Consider the following 12,879-nt stretch of genomic DNA (forward strand, 5'->3'; position numbering starts at 1 on the left):
AACATGGGAGCGTATTGGACGCTAGTGCTCGACGAGGTCATGAATATTTACTGCGTCCGTTCAGTCATTTCGTCAGTACCTCTTTTTTCCTGTGGTTTTGAACGACTCAATACATTCTATTTTGTGGAAACACACCCAGTAAATTCAGTAGAAAAGATCACAGGTGGGCGAGTTTGATCAGACTTCCTACAGGAGCATGAGGGACTGCTAATTCTCTACTCGTCATCTCTTTTACGTTAGATAATCCAATTATATTGTATAGGCATGTATGATACTTTTGATGGTTTTGTGGAACAAGTCGGGCTCTTAACAGTTTTGACATCTCGTTAAACGTTTGTTTTATTTTTCTCGCTTGCATGGAACAGCACTGAGAAGGAAAATATTTTTAAAAATCACAAAAAATTCAAAATCCTGGTGTTTTGTACAAAACAAAAAAAATGGGCGAACAATATCCCGGCCAATGAGTTCTTACATTCCGGCATTCGAAATCAAAACGGAAACATAAGGAAAAGGAACATGCAACACATGCAGTGCCAAAATACAACTTTTTCACCTGACTGTAACAGTTACTTACGGAAAACTGTACAAAAAAAAAAAAAAAAGGCAAACATGGTAAAGGGACCCCAGGATCCAGATGCATCAGACGTCAGGATACGAGCGCAAAAGCAAAGGTCCTGTTTGCTCACGTTACGGTGCCGCAGGCGATCAAACAGACACTCGTACCTGAAGACCTGATTCGTACAAGTCCGGGGACCCGGCGTCGTGGTGGTGACAGGATTCCTCACAGTAGTGTATCAGCGATTTCTTAGTGCACATCATGTGGCTCAATGGGATATGTACAGGGCTGGTTCTAGGCTAGAAATAGGAAGATCTATCTCTTAATAAGAACGGTCTCGCGTCCGAAAGATGATGGCGTTTTATTTTCCGCCCGAATTTCGTGCATTGATTCTCAAGTGACCCTCGGAGAGTCGTGGTATTCGTTAGTAGATGACTTCCACGAAATGTTGGTCTTCAAATGATTTCGTGAATTTAATTCTGCAGAGAAATAGAAATCGACGGTCTTGCGTCTGAGGAAGAAATAATCTGTGACAGACAGAGTGATACGGAAGGTTTTGACAATGGATGGTAAAATATTTCGTCAAAGCCAGCCTAATGAGAAAAATTCTACACCTCAATCCATCAACCAAAAAAAACCTCTCATTTTTATTTCATAATTCGTCTCCTAATCCATCGCTGTCTTGGTGGAAAAGGGTTATTAGAGCTACATCTACATGGTGCTAGGATTAGTCTAGAACCAGCCCTTGACGTTAGACCTGTTTTGTTTGAAAACTCTGGTCCCCGTGACTCTACGCTAAACGCGATCAAGTTCACGGCTTCCTCCTTTATCCGTCCAGCTGCTTGAGGATTCTCTCCCTCTCTTTCAGCGCCTTCCATGCCTGATCCTTTTCTTTCTTGGTCGGAGTGCGCTTCTTTTGCCTGGCGGCCATGATACGCCGGAAAGCCTCCATCACCTCGTTGTCGGCCACTCGGACGCACTGCCGCAGCTCCTGCTTCCTCATCTCCTCCCGCGCTAATCTGGAGGGGGCGGATACATGATTCGTGGTGAGAATTAATGTTTAATGAAAGTAGAGCGCTGCGATACAGATATCGAAATAAACTTTATTATTATTATTTTCCTCCTTGTTAGACTAATGTTACCCAAAAATCATGATACACAACGTGTACCCTGAACATGTCTACGTTTTTGTGTGTGTGAAACTCACCGAAGCAGCTCTTGCTTTCGTGCTCGGTTGTGAGCGCTCAGAGCTTTGAGCTCGGCCTGTCTCTTTTGGAGCTCGGCCAGCACCTCGTCCTCAGAGTCTCCGCCTGTACCCAGTCTCTCCTCTGAGTCCAACAGACCCTGAGCCACTAGCTCTTCCCTGATCCGGGCCTCCAGAGAGCGTGTGTGGGGAACGCTGACGAGAGAGAGAGAGAAAAAGAGAGAGAGAGTGAGAGAGAGAGATGCAGAGCGTAATGGGTGAGCTCGAAAAAGTTTTGGGACAGAATGACATCCTGCCTCTGTAGGATTAGGAAATAAGTGTGTTTGAACATCAAGTATCATTACCTGAAAGCTTTCCCCTGGCTGCGAGGCGACGTCCCGGCTCCATCATCCTTCACTGGAATGTCTGGAATGGGGGAATCCTCCATAGGGGATATGATATTCTCCTACAACGTAATCACATGATCCTAATATCGCTTAAAGCTAAAATAAAGAGGTGCTGTATACTGTCAGGAAAGTTGTATTGTATACTACAGTAGTAATACAGCCCATTCTATTGTTTTCGCTTAACACTGAAGACAGTTTGGGTTCTTCACGTGGTGCATCGTGATACCTTCGCCTCTGCCCTGTGGAGGTTGTCGGTCACGTCACTGATTGTTTTTGGGTTTTTCTTCACAGCTCTCCCAATGTTTTCCCCTCAGCCAACCCGTTCAATGTCTGGTTGTTAGTACACCACTGGTGTCTTTCTTTTTCAGGACATTCCAAATTGATGCATTGGCTTTACGTAATGTTTACGCAATGGCTCTGATAGACTTTCTCTCTTTTTCTCAGCTTCAATATGGCTTGCTTTCCCCCCCCATAGACAGCTCTCTGGATTTCATGTTGGTTTATCCTTTTTAACAAGAATCGCAGGTGAAACCTAGGGCTAAATCCAGAGCTATTAATCGATTAAACAATTAATCTAACAGGGCACACCCGGGCAGCAAGGAACACCTGTCAGTCAGGCACCCGTGCCAAAATTTTTGATCACTTGAAAAGAGTCAGGAAATGAAAGCTGAAATTCTGATCTGTCGTCTCATATTCATCTTTTTGATCTCAAACCCAAATGTCGTCAGTGTGTAGCTGAAAAAAAAGAGTTGGCTCTGACTAGAGCATAAGACGAGAATATATTAGATCCTAAGCGTCGCACCTCCACCAGAGCTTGCAGCAGGCGCTGTGTGAGGGGTCCGAACGGGCAGCCGTCCTCCGGAGGCTCGTGCTGGGATTCAGTCTTCTTCAGCAAGGCGTCCACGTCTGCACACAGCAATACGTGTTTACGCTTAAAGAGAACGACAACCACAAGCAGCGAACAAAACCCAGACATAACACTAATGCTTAACGTTTATCAGATTAATCCTCAATCGGGTTTTCAAATTTGTAAAACAGTACTGCGAAAGAGAATAAAGATTTGCGTTATCTTCAGAGTTTATCTAACGATGTCAAGCGAATGTCGGCGTTACCCTTGGCGTCGATCTCGGACAGTGGACCCAGCATGCTTTTCTTCTTATCGTTGGCTCGCGCTCCCTCTCGCTGCTCTTCCAGCAGGTCCTCTTGTGCCCAGCGCTGAGAGTAGTGCTTCCCCAGAGCGGGAATCTGCAACACACACACACATACACACAACTGATATCAAACCCACACACAGCTGACACACCAAGAGGTCACACTGTAAAAAATGAGACAAATGAATCGTAAAATCTACATATTACATTAAATCCTGTGAATAAAGTTCTGAATAATCCACCTTTTTGTTTCATAGATGGAAAAAAAAAATTCAACAATCGGTTTGTCTGCGTTTAAAGAAAGTGATCAAATTTGCATTCTGTGTGCAAAAATTCAATAAAAAAAAAGAAACCTGCCGCGCTGGTGTTACCTTGTAGTACTCCGCTTCATCGTCAGGCGGTTTAAGAAGCTCTTCAAGAACTCTGATCTCTTCGTTGGTGATGTCTGCGCAGTAGGGCTCTACTGAAGCCCAGAATCTGTCTCACACACACACAGTATACAGAGATCTAGACCTGACAGATGATGATCATACATTAAAGAACAAGCTGAACTTTCTCCACACTGCATCTCATACGTCAGGTTATGAACACTACGTTTGCACAAAAGCGTGCACCAAGTGCAGCGTCAGTGCAAGAGCTCAACTGTTTGCTCCAAGAAACGTCTGGATAGGTAAATCTGTTTACTCTTCCCTTCCAATATTTTAAGAAATATTCTATCCAATATCGAATATTTTCCTTGTTAAATACATCATTTTTGTAAGCCATAAATAAGTGTCATTAAAGCCAGTTTTAAATATCATGACATTCGTTGTTTACTGCGAAAATATCACGAAATATGCAGAAATATCATAGTTTCAGGTTTTTTTCTTAGTGTGCTTGTACTTATACAGTAGATTTAAAGTCTAAACTTAAGTCGTTTACAACAATTTTACTATTATACACTTTATGGTACTATAGTGTTCACCACATTTGGATACAATATGTTCAACTATTTTTACTATGGTGTGTTAGAGTAAATATGTTTATTACATATTTAACCGTGATACTGTTACGGTTTACCGAGGTTCTTATCTCTTTTGTTATTAATTGTTACAAATATTATACTAAATTAATTTACATCTAACCTCGTGAGGTGTGTAGAGGTGTGTGAAAAAGTATGTAGAGTTGTGGTGAGGTGTGTAGAAGGGGGTGTAGAGGGGTGTGGTGAGGTGTGTGGAAGGGGGTGTAGAGGGGTGTGGTGGTGTGTAGAAGGGGGTGTAGAGGGGTGTGGTGAGGTGTGTAGAAGGGGGTGTAGAGGGGTGTGGTGAGGTGTGTAGAAGGGGGTGTAGAGGGGTGTGGTGGTGTGTAGAAGGGGGTGTAGAGGGGTGTGGTGAGGTGTGTGGAAGGGGGTGTAGAGGGGTGTGGTGAGGTGTGTGGAAGGGGGTGTAGAGGGGTGTGGTGAGGTGTGTGGAAGGGTGTGTAGAGGGGTGTGGTGGTGTGTGGAAGGGCGTGTAGAGGGGTGTGGTGGTGTGTAGAAGGGGGTGTAGAGGGGTGTGGTGAGGTGTGTGGAAGGGGGTGTAGAGGGGTGTGGTGAGGTGTGTGGAAGGGGGTGTAGAGGGGTGTGGTGGTGTGTGGAAGGGCGTGTAGAGCGGTGTGGTGGTGTGTGGAAGGGCGTGTAGAGGGGTGTGGTGGTGTGTAGAAGGGGGTGTAGAGGGGTGTGGTGAGGTGTGTGGAAGGGGGTGTAGAGGGGTGTGGTGGTGTGTGGAAGAAAGTGTAGAGCGGTGTGGTGGTGTGTAGAAGGGGGTGTAGAGGGGTGTGTTGAGGCGTGTAGAAGGGGGTGTGGAGGGGTGTGATGAGGTGTGTGGAAGGGGGTGTAGAAGGGGGTGTAGAAGGGGGTGTAGAGGGGTGTGGTGAGGTGTGTGGAAGGGGGTGTAGAGGGGTGTGGTGGTGTGTGGAAGGGCGTGTAGAGGGGTGTGGTGGTGTGTAGAAGGGGGTGTAGAGGGGTGTGGTGAGGCGTGTAGAAGGGGGTGTGGAGGGGTGTAGAAGGGTGTGTAGAGGTGTATAGAGGTGTGTGTAGAGGTTAGGGTTAGGGTCTACCTAGTCCAGATTTCCTCACCAATCTGCTAATCAAATCTAAAAGGAATAAAACAAATCATTTTAAACCTCAGCCCACCTGTTTGGAGCGTCGTTTTTGGGGTTGCGGGGTATGTCCTGCGGGTCTTCACTGAATTCATACTCCTGAACTTTGGGCTGCAGGTTTTTGGATTTGGGTCTGCCTGGACCGGGCCCGGGCCCGTGACCCGCCTTCCCTTCTAGCTTTGGCTTCTTAGGCTTGGGATGACGAGAGGACGCGGCCGGATCCACTTCTTTCCCCATCTTCAGGAACCTTTTGTCGCCTTTTTTGTCCTGCCAATCTGTAAGTATCTGTTGGGAAGAATGGATTCGTTTTCGTGTTGTCATGCGCTGGCTGACACAGAGAGAGAGAGAGAGAGAGAGAGAGAGAGAGAGAGAGAGAGAGAGAGAGACAGACAGACAGAGAGAGAGAGAGACAGAGAGAGAGAGAGACAGACATACACACACACACAGAGACAGAGAGAGAGCTTCTGAAAGAAAAGAAAATGAGAAGAAAGGGGGTGAAATACAACTTCTGACCTGTCTCTGTTCTTCCAGCGCTCGGAGACGTCGGCTGGCCGAAGACAGCAGCGTCTCCAGCTCCAGCTGCAGCGTATCCAACTCCTCGATCCCGATGCCATCGTCCTCCGAGCGGCCCAACACCGCCGTGTAGCGAGGACACACTTTCACGTGCTCCACAGGCTTGAAGTCGTAGTATTTGAGCGGCGGGCAGTCCTTCAGTTCGCTCATCTTCTCGGTTATGGAGAACTGTAAAAGCGTAACACACAGAACTAGTTTAATAAAAATCACTGCGTTCCTTCCACAACGCTGGGTGACGTGACCATATTAACATTTTGATAAATCCCTTGTTGATACGCGAGTCCCTCACAGCTGTATATATTTCTGTGTGTTTATTTTTCTCTCCTTGTCCTTGTTTAATACATCATTTTTCTAAACCATAAATAAAAGTGTCATTAAAGCCAGTTTTTCATTAAGTACTCTAATGTGTCAACCCTGTTAACCACATTTAAATATTGTGACAGTCGTTGTTTACTGCGAAAACATCACGATATGATTTTTTTTTTGCCATATCGTTCTCCCTCAAAGTTTTAGAAAGAAAATTAAGTTAAAGGTTATTACAATTCTGCTTGTTAAAGTGACCCAGAAACCCAAAGCTTCAGGGAAATCTTATTATTCATGAGGAATTACTGAGATTTTGCACGATGTACCTACAAATCCTGATACTTTATTTCCCTTCTAAGTCTTTCAGATCATATCTGACTAGATAGTATGAAAGCATGTTTAATAGACATTACATGACTGACAGAACTGTGATGGAACAAGCAAACCATTTAAAGCTAGCGTTAAAGTGTGCGCTGTGAAAGGCTGTATTCGCAATTAAACGCTTATATAACTTTAAACTAATCTCGGAGGGAAGGATAACCACATAACTCATTTACACCGTGCGCTGATATTAAAATACAGATAATAAACATTTCAGTTAGCATCCACATGACCAGTGCTGTTTGCTAGTTGGCTTAGCAAGCATGCTAGCTAGCTAATAGGGGTGTGCAGGTCAAAATACAAAACCGTTTTTTTAATTGAACATCACCGTAAACAGGCCTAGCGTATCTGTAGGGGTTTAATTCACTTTAAGCATATACGTGCATAATATAGACATTTATTCAGCATATGTATTAAAAAATTTCGACAATGCTATATTTACCTCCGAGAAGCGGCATCCATTAGAGACTGTACCATTTATTGAAACGGGGAAGCGGTGGTGTATTAAAACGAAAATACTCAATGTTCAAGTCCGAGTAGCAGGACGGTGTAAATCTGGAATACACCTAAAGGGAATATTTTAACTACTTTTTCGACTAATCACTGATTTTGTTTATCTAAAATAAATCATAGCACGTAGGATTGAGCACATGCACCCCCCATCCCCCTTATGAACACAAGCACTCAAATGTTTTGTTTTTTTTAATGGTATGTTCCAATCCAGGCTGTGAGACAAATCTGTAAAAGCGACCCAAAAGCAAAATAACACATTTATATTTTTATGAAATGATTAATGTTTCCAAGCAGGTACAGCTAATTACAATAAGTAAACTTATTATATTTCAATAGTAATCGAGCAAACAGAGCATGTTTTACTATTTGCCATATATGGAAGAAAACGCGAATCAAGGTAAATTTAGGACCGCGCTTGCTACCGTATTATTTAGAATAGTAGAAATTCGTAAATTTAGTTTTTTATGTAATTGCACTGTTTATCACAGTGCTTTCAGATATATTTAGCGTATGCGCATATTATCTGTCAGCAGTAATATTTGTCTGGTTATTTATTTCGTTTTTATAACGTGAAAAGAGGGGCACAAAAATTCTATGCGCCACCACTATATAGTTTTAGACAAGCGACGCTGAACGCGCTCGTAGCGCTAAAGGCGTAGGCGTTTTTTTTTCCCCACACGCATTCCGACTAACCCCGCCTCCCGCGCTCGGATTGGTTCATATTCGTTTTTCTGATTGGCTAGGCGTTCATACGGCTAAGATGTTTGCCAATGGAATCAGCACGAGCGCAGGAGGCGGGTCATTTAGAAATACGGGTGGGGGAGAAAATAACACAAGGCGTGGCGTAAATACTTCCGCCTTTCTCAAAGGACCACAAAAAATGGTAAGAAGGTTTCTTCTGCATCAAAGTGGCAATATTTGCTTTTTGGGATTATGGGATTAATGTTTATTGTCTGCTTTTATTTTATTATAATCAGAGCGAACAGTTCTACGTTAACTGAGGTCGAAAGATGAAGCTAGTTAAACCTGAAATTCCGTACAGATGCCTTTGCTAGCTTGCTAACATACCTAGCTAGCATGTATTACTATGTTATAATCGCGGAGTGTATTTTTTATTTGTTTACAACATAAAACACATAGAATGAAATCTACATGATCGGAAGTGTTTTTGTTGTTTTAATGTGCATTCATTTGCATTAAGGGATAATGTGTATTGTAGTCTGTGTCATTCCCTAATGATGATCATAAATGTCATTGAATAAGTGACAAACTCTCTATATATTCCAACAACAATGTAACCTATATGTATGTTTTGATTCTATTGCACTCAATGAATGCATAATCCAGAATGAACTCTGCTCTACAGACCCTGTAGACCTGGCTCTTTATAATGCACTGGCTTTAACACGTTGTGGTGCAGGTGACTGACATCACAATTAACCTGAATCCTGTTTGTAAAATGTTCCTCTTTTCCAGACGGCGACCCTGCGTCCGTACCTGAACGCCGTGCGTGCCACCCTGCAGGCGGCCCTGTGTTTGGAGAACTTCTCCTCTCAGGTGGTGGAACGGCACAACAAGCCTGAGGTGGAGGTCAGGTGAGTCAGAGGAGCGCTCAGTGTAAACGCCCTGAGATTTACATCGATCGACGAGAGCCACAATCGGCTCGTGCCGCTTTTGGGAAATCTTACTCTTCCGATGTGATGTCTGTCCGCAGGAGCAGCAAAGAGTTGCTTTTGCAGCCGGTGGTGATCAGCCGCAACGATAAGGAGAAAGTCCTGATCGAGGGCTCCATCAACTCGGTGCGGGTCAGCATCGCCGTCAAACAGGTATCGCGCCCGGCGTCGGTCAGCTTGCTGACATCGTTCTTCGAGAAACATCCCAAACGTCTGATTTATGTGCATCAAAAATATTTTAGGGATAAGTAGGGATTTGCGTTAAAAGATGATTAGGAGATTCAAACGATATCTTTCAAAGTCACAATAAAAGCTGTTGCAGATTAAAAAGTCGAGGTCACAACACTTTTTTCTGTTATCTGGCAACCTTAATTGGCAACTTCAGTGTGCTATGAGAGTGCTAAAAGAGTTTATTATTAAATATAAAAAGATGAAAGATAATAAAGAACATGTTTGAACCAACAGCAGCTAAGCCTTTTTTTTTTTAAATAAAAACTATATTTAACTTTTTTATATATATATATATATATATATATATATATATATATATATATATATATATATATATATATATATAGAGCAACAGAAAACTCACAGCGCACATTTCTGTGGAGAAAACGTATCAGAACCGTGACCTTATCAACAGACGCGACCTATTTGGAGGCTTTAAAGCTCTTCCTGTAGCAAACCTGTAACCAGTCCGTTCGAGCTTCCGCCCTGTGTTTAAAATCCCGGCTTTAACTCTTGATCGTTCCACCCAGGCGGACGAGATCGAGAAGATCCTGTGCCACAAGTTCATGCGCTTCATGATGATGAGAGCCGAGAACTTCTTCATCCTGCGAAGGAAACCTGTGGAGGTGAGAAAAAAAGACATAAACACACAGACACACACACACACCTGCTTGGTTTACTTCTGTAGTTTGCTTCTGTAGTTTTGCAATAAAACTAACTTGCTGATGTATATAAAAAGTAACCGAATCATTTTTGCAAGGAGTCTCCAGCATCAGCGCTTTGTCACAGAAGAGTTTTCACACTTCTTTGTGGTTTCTCACTAACATGACAAGCTGTAACTATAAATGTTTTTTTTTTTTTTTTTTGCTCACGTATGCATACTTTTAAAAATGAAGGAAAGCAAAATCAGTGGCACAAAACAATGAAAACATTTGCAATTCTTGGAAACAGTAACTTCACATCACGCCACCGTGCCACTGATTATTTTCCTTTAACAGCACCCCCCCGAGTGTTTTATTCCTTGCAGATCTAGTGTTCAGACATGTGAATAGAATTTTTGACTAAATGTCAGAGTTTATGAATTAACTGTAAAAAAAAAAAAGGCTTGAATATATTTGTGCATAAACCTAAAACTGTGGCTGTGTGTGTGTTTTATGACTTTCACTTCACCTTTATTCCCCCCTCTCTCGCTCTTTGTAAGGGCTATGACATCAGCTTCCTCATCACCAACTTCCACACGGAGCAGATGTACAAGCACAAGCTGGTGGACTTCATCATCCATTTCATGGAGGAAATCGACAAAGAGATCAGCGAGATGAAGCTGTCCGTCAACGCGCGCGCTCGCATCGTCGCCGAGGAATTCCTCAAAAACGTACGCGTCTCTCCTGTCGCTTTAATAGCTGCTGTGATTATTCGGCGCGTCCTTGTATTCACGTCATTGTTGTTGTCGTTGCAGTTTTGAGAAGCTGTCTCTGCGCTCTTTATGGAGTTTCCCGTAGAGAGAGAGAGAGAGGGAGGCATCGCAGGCTTTTAAAGCTCAGCACGAGCTCATCGTCAGTGAATCAACAGTCAAAAAAACGAACCAGAGGAACGAACGATCGACCGAGCAGCCGATCCTGCGATGTCGTACGCAGCGTCCCCTTTTTTCGCCTTACGTCTTCTGTTAAAGGTGCTTCTTGTTCCCATGGATATTAATAATTGTACTTTTGAACATAAAAAAAACAACAACAAAAAAACAAAACCCATGACAACCCGCATTTTCTGAGGAAAAAAATACTCAAGGTCAAGGCAGGTCCTTAAAAAGTATTATTCAAATCTCCATTAATATTGATGGGCACAGGAAATACCGTCTCCACGCCGTAATTGTAAAGTGGCTCGTATTTTATTTCGTCTTTTATATACTCCATGTGTTGTTGTTTTTTTTTTTTTTTGGTTTTGTTTTGTTCGTTTTGTTTTTTATTAAGGAAATAAAAAAGAATACGTGGCATCGCAACAGGAAAAAAAAAAAAAAAAAACTTGGGTGTTTATATTTTGACACACAGCCTCTGATTATAATTCCAGGTGAAAAGTAAAGTAATGTAAAACTGATGGTAGCGATAAAACCAATAAAGATATATTGCGCTTTTGTGTAGCCCGAGGGATTCATTTGTCTAATAAAGAGCTGGATAAAGGAGGTGCCGGAGGTGAGAAGTGATGTATTGTGGTCGAGGACGCTCTGCGCCAGCGTCAGACGGCACGCCTACAGTTATGATACGAAACGAGGCTCGGTGTGAAAAGCAGAAGGGTGATTCATTTCCTTTCTCTCTGATGTGAAGCGCAGTGCAGGATCAGAACAAACAGCAGATCGGTCGACTTCTAGCGCGGACGGAAGTCTCAAAACAAAACTTGTTTACTTGGAGTGCAAAACGGGAGCGGAACGAGGTGCGGTCGGGCTGAGCGGCGTGCCGGGCTACGATACACATCACGATATATATATATATATATATATATATATATATACGCAGGATTGCGAACGAAACAAAAAGCTCAGAACGTCTAAAAAAAAAAAAAAAAAAAAAGTAAAAAATTTGATTTATCACAAAATTAAATGTGTCAACATTTTAACACTCAAAGACGAAATTCATTTCGGTATCGTTAACGGCTTCCGTTCAGTCCGTGATGAAATCTAATAAATAAATAAACAAACAAACAAGACATGGTAATATCTGTGACATCATTTATTAGGATATGGATATTTGACCGTCACGTCGCTCAGCTCTACTGCGGAACCCCCGGCAGGGACGTGCTGTACGACGACTTACGAATACGCTCAGAGCACGTTAATACACATTCGAAAGGCGTTACATGTTATACGCATCGAGATAGTTATCGCCGTTTCTAAACCGTTAAAAGATCGCATTACAAGCAGTAGAGTGTTTTTTTTTTTTGTGATTGTTGCGGTCAAAAATGCTTGATTTTTTTTTTTCAAAAAAAAAATTTCGGCTTGAATCGCCGAAATTGCAGTCGCACGAAATTGTTCAGTCTTTCTGTGCGGTTTGTTGGTAAACGAGACCTTTTACCTTGTACCCGTGAATCGAAGAGGGCTTTGGCTGAACGCGTGTCGTGATGACGTGACGCATCACGGCCCAAATCTGCGGAAAATTCCGGAAAAAAAAAAATCGCACGCTCCGACGAATATCGCGGGGTTTGCTAGATTTTGCGTTCATTTCTACGATCGCGAAATCGTGAAATCCTGGAGAAGTTGATTAGAACGCACTGTATCACTACGTCAGGTCGGGCTAGCTGATATAACACGCTATAGACACTTATAAACTTATGTATAATGCAGCATGTTAACGATTCGTAATATAAAAAGAGAGCTGTAATGCATTTTCAGAAAATAATCAGATGAATGGACTCAAAACATTATGGAAAGCCAGGACGCATCTCACTAGGACGCTAATGTGCACAGGTTTTACTCAGAGGAAATCTTTTTCTTTTTTTTAAATGAAACTTTATTGCCAATAAGACACATTATTCCCAGATTTATTCTTACAATAACCAGTGTATGTTTAGATCTTATTTTATATATATATATATATATATATATATATATATATATATATATATATATATATATATATATATATATATATATATATACACACACACATATATATATACACATATATATATATATATACACACACATATATATATATATATATATATATATATATATATATATATATATATATATATATATATATATATACATATACATATATATATACATTATATATATACATTA

At 42.0% G+C, this 12,879-nt stretch overlaps 2 protein-coding genes across 2 annotated transcripts; one reads left to right on the top strand and one right to left on the bottom strand.

Annotated features, from left to right (window-relative positions):
* Window positions 1–321: 321 nt before the first annotated feature.
* tada3l (transcriptional adaptor 3 (NGG1 homolog, yeast)-like) lies at window positions 322–6,138 on the bottom strand. The gene is made up of 8 exons (XM_017450083.2): window positions 5,929–6,138; window positions 5,450–5,700; window positions 3,669–3,774; window positions 3,259–3,391; window positions 2,949–3,052; window positions 2,105–2,205; window positions 1,764–1,955; window positions 322–1,575 (listed from the first exon to the last, which is right to left on the bottom strand). The coding sequence occupies exons 1-8, from the start codon at window positions 6,136–6,138 to the stop codon at window positions 1,383–1,385; spliced, it is 1,290 nt and encodes a 429-aa protein (XP_017305572.1). The 3' UTR covers window positions 322–1,382.
* A 1,918-nt stretch (window positions 6,139–8,056) lies between these two features.
* Window positions 8,057–10,817, top strand: arpc4l (actin related protein 2/3 complex, subunit 4, like). Its single transcript, NM_001200997.1, is given in 6 exon segments — window positions 8,057–8,068; window positions 8,662–8,780; window positions 8,900–9,011; window positions 9,620–9,715; window positions 10,291–10,461; window positions 10,546–10,817. Coding segments are annotated over 6 exon segments (507 nt in total). The 5' UTR covers window positions 8,057–8,065; the 3' UTR covers window positions 10,552–10,817.
* The last annotated feature ends 2,062 nt before the right edge of the window (window positions 10,818–12,879 follow it).

Source organism: Ictalurus punctatus, chromosome 21, assembly GCF_001660625.3.
Source record: "Ictalurus punctatus breed USDA103 chromosome 21, Coco_2.0, whole genome shotgun sequence".
NCBI lineage: Eukaryota > Metazoa > Chordata > Actinopteri > Siluriformes > Ictaluridae > Ictalurus > Ictalurus punctatus.

Coding starts and splice junctions, on each gene's coding strand:
- tada3l (XM_017450083.2), bottom strand. CDS start 6,138: ATGAGCGAACTGAAGGACTGCCCGCCGCTCAAATACTACGACTTCAAG. Junction 5,701..5,928: donor CGCTGGAAGAACAGAGACAG/GTCAGAAGTTGT, acceptor TCTTCCCAACAG/ATACTTACAGATTGGCAGGA. Junction 1,576..1,763: donor CGAAAGCAAGAGCTGCTTCG/GTGAGTTTCACA, acceptor CGCCCCCTCCAG/ATTAGCGCGGGAGGAGATGA.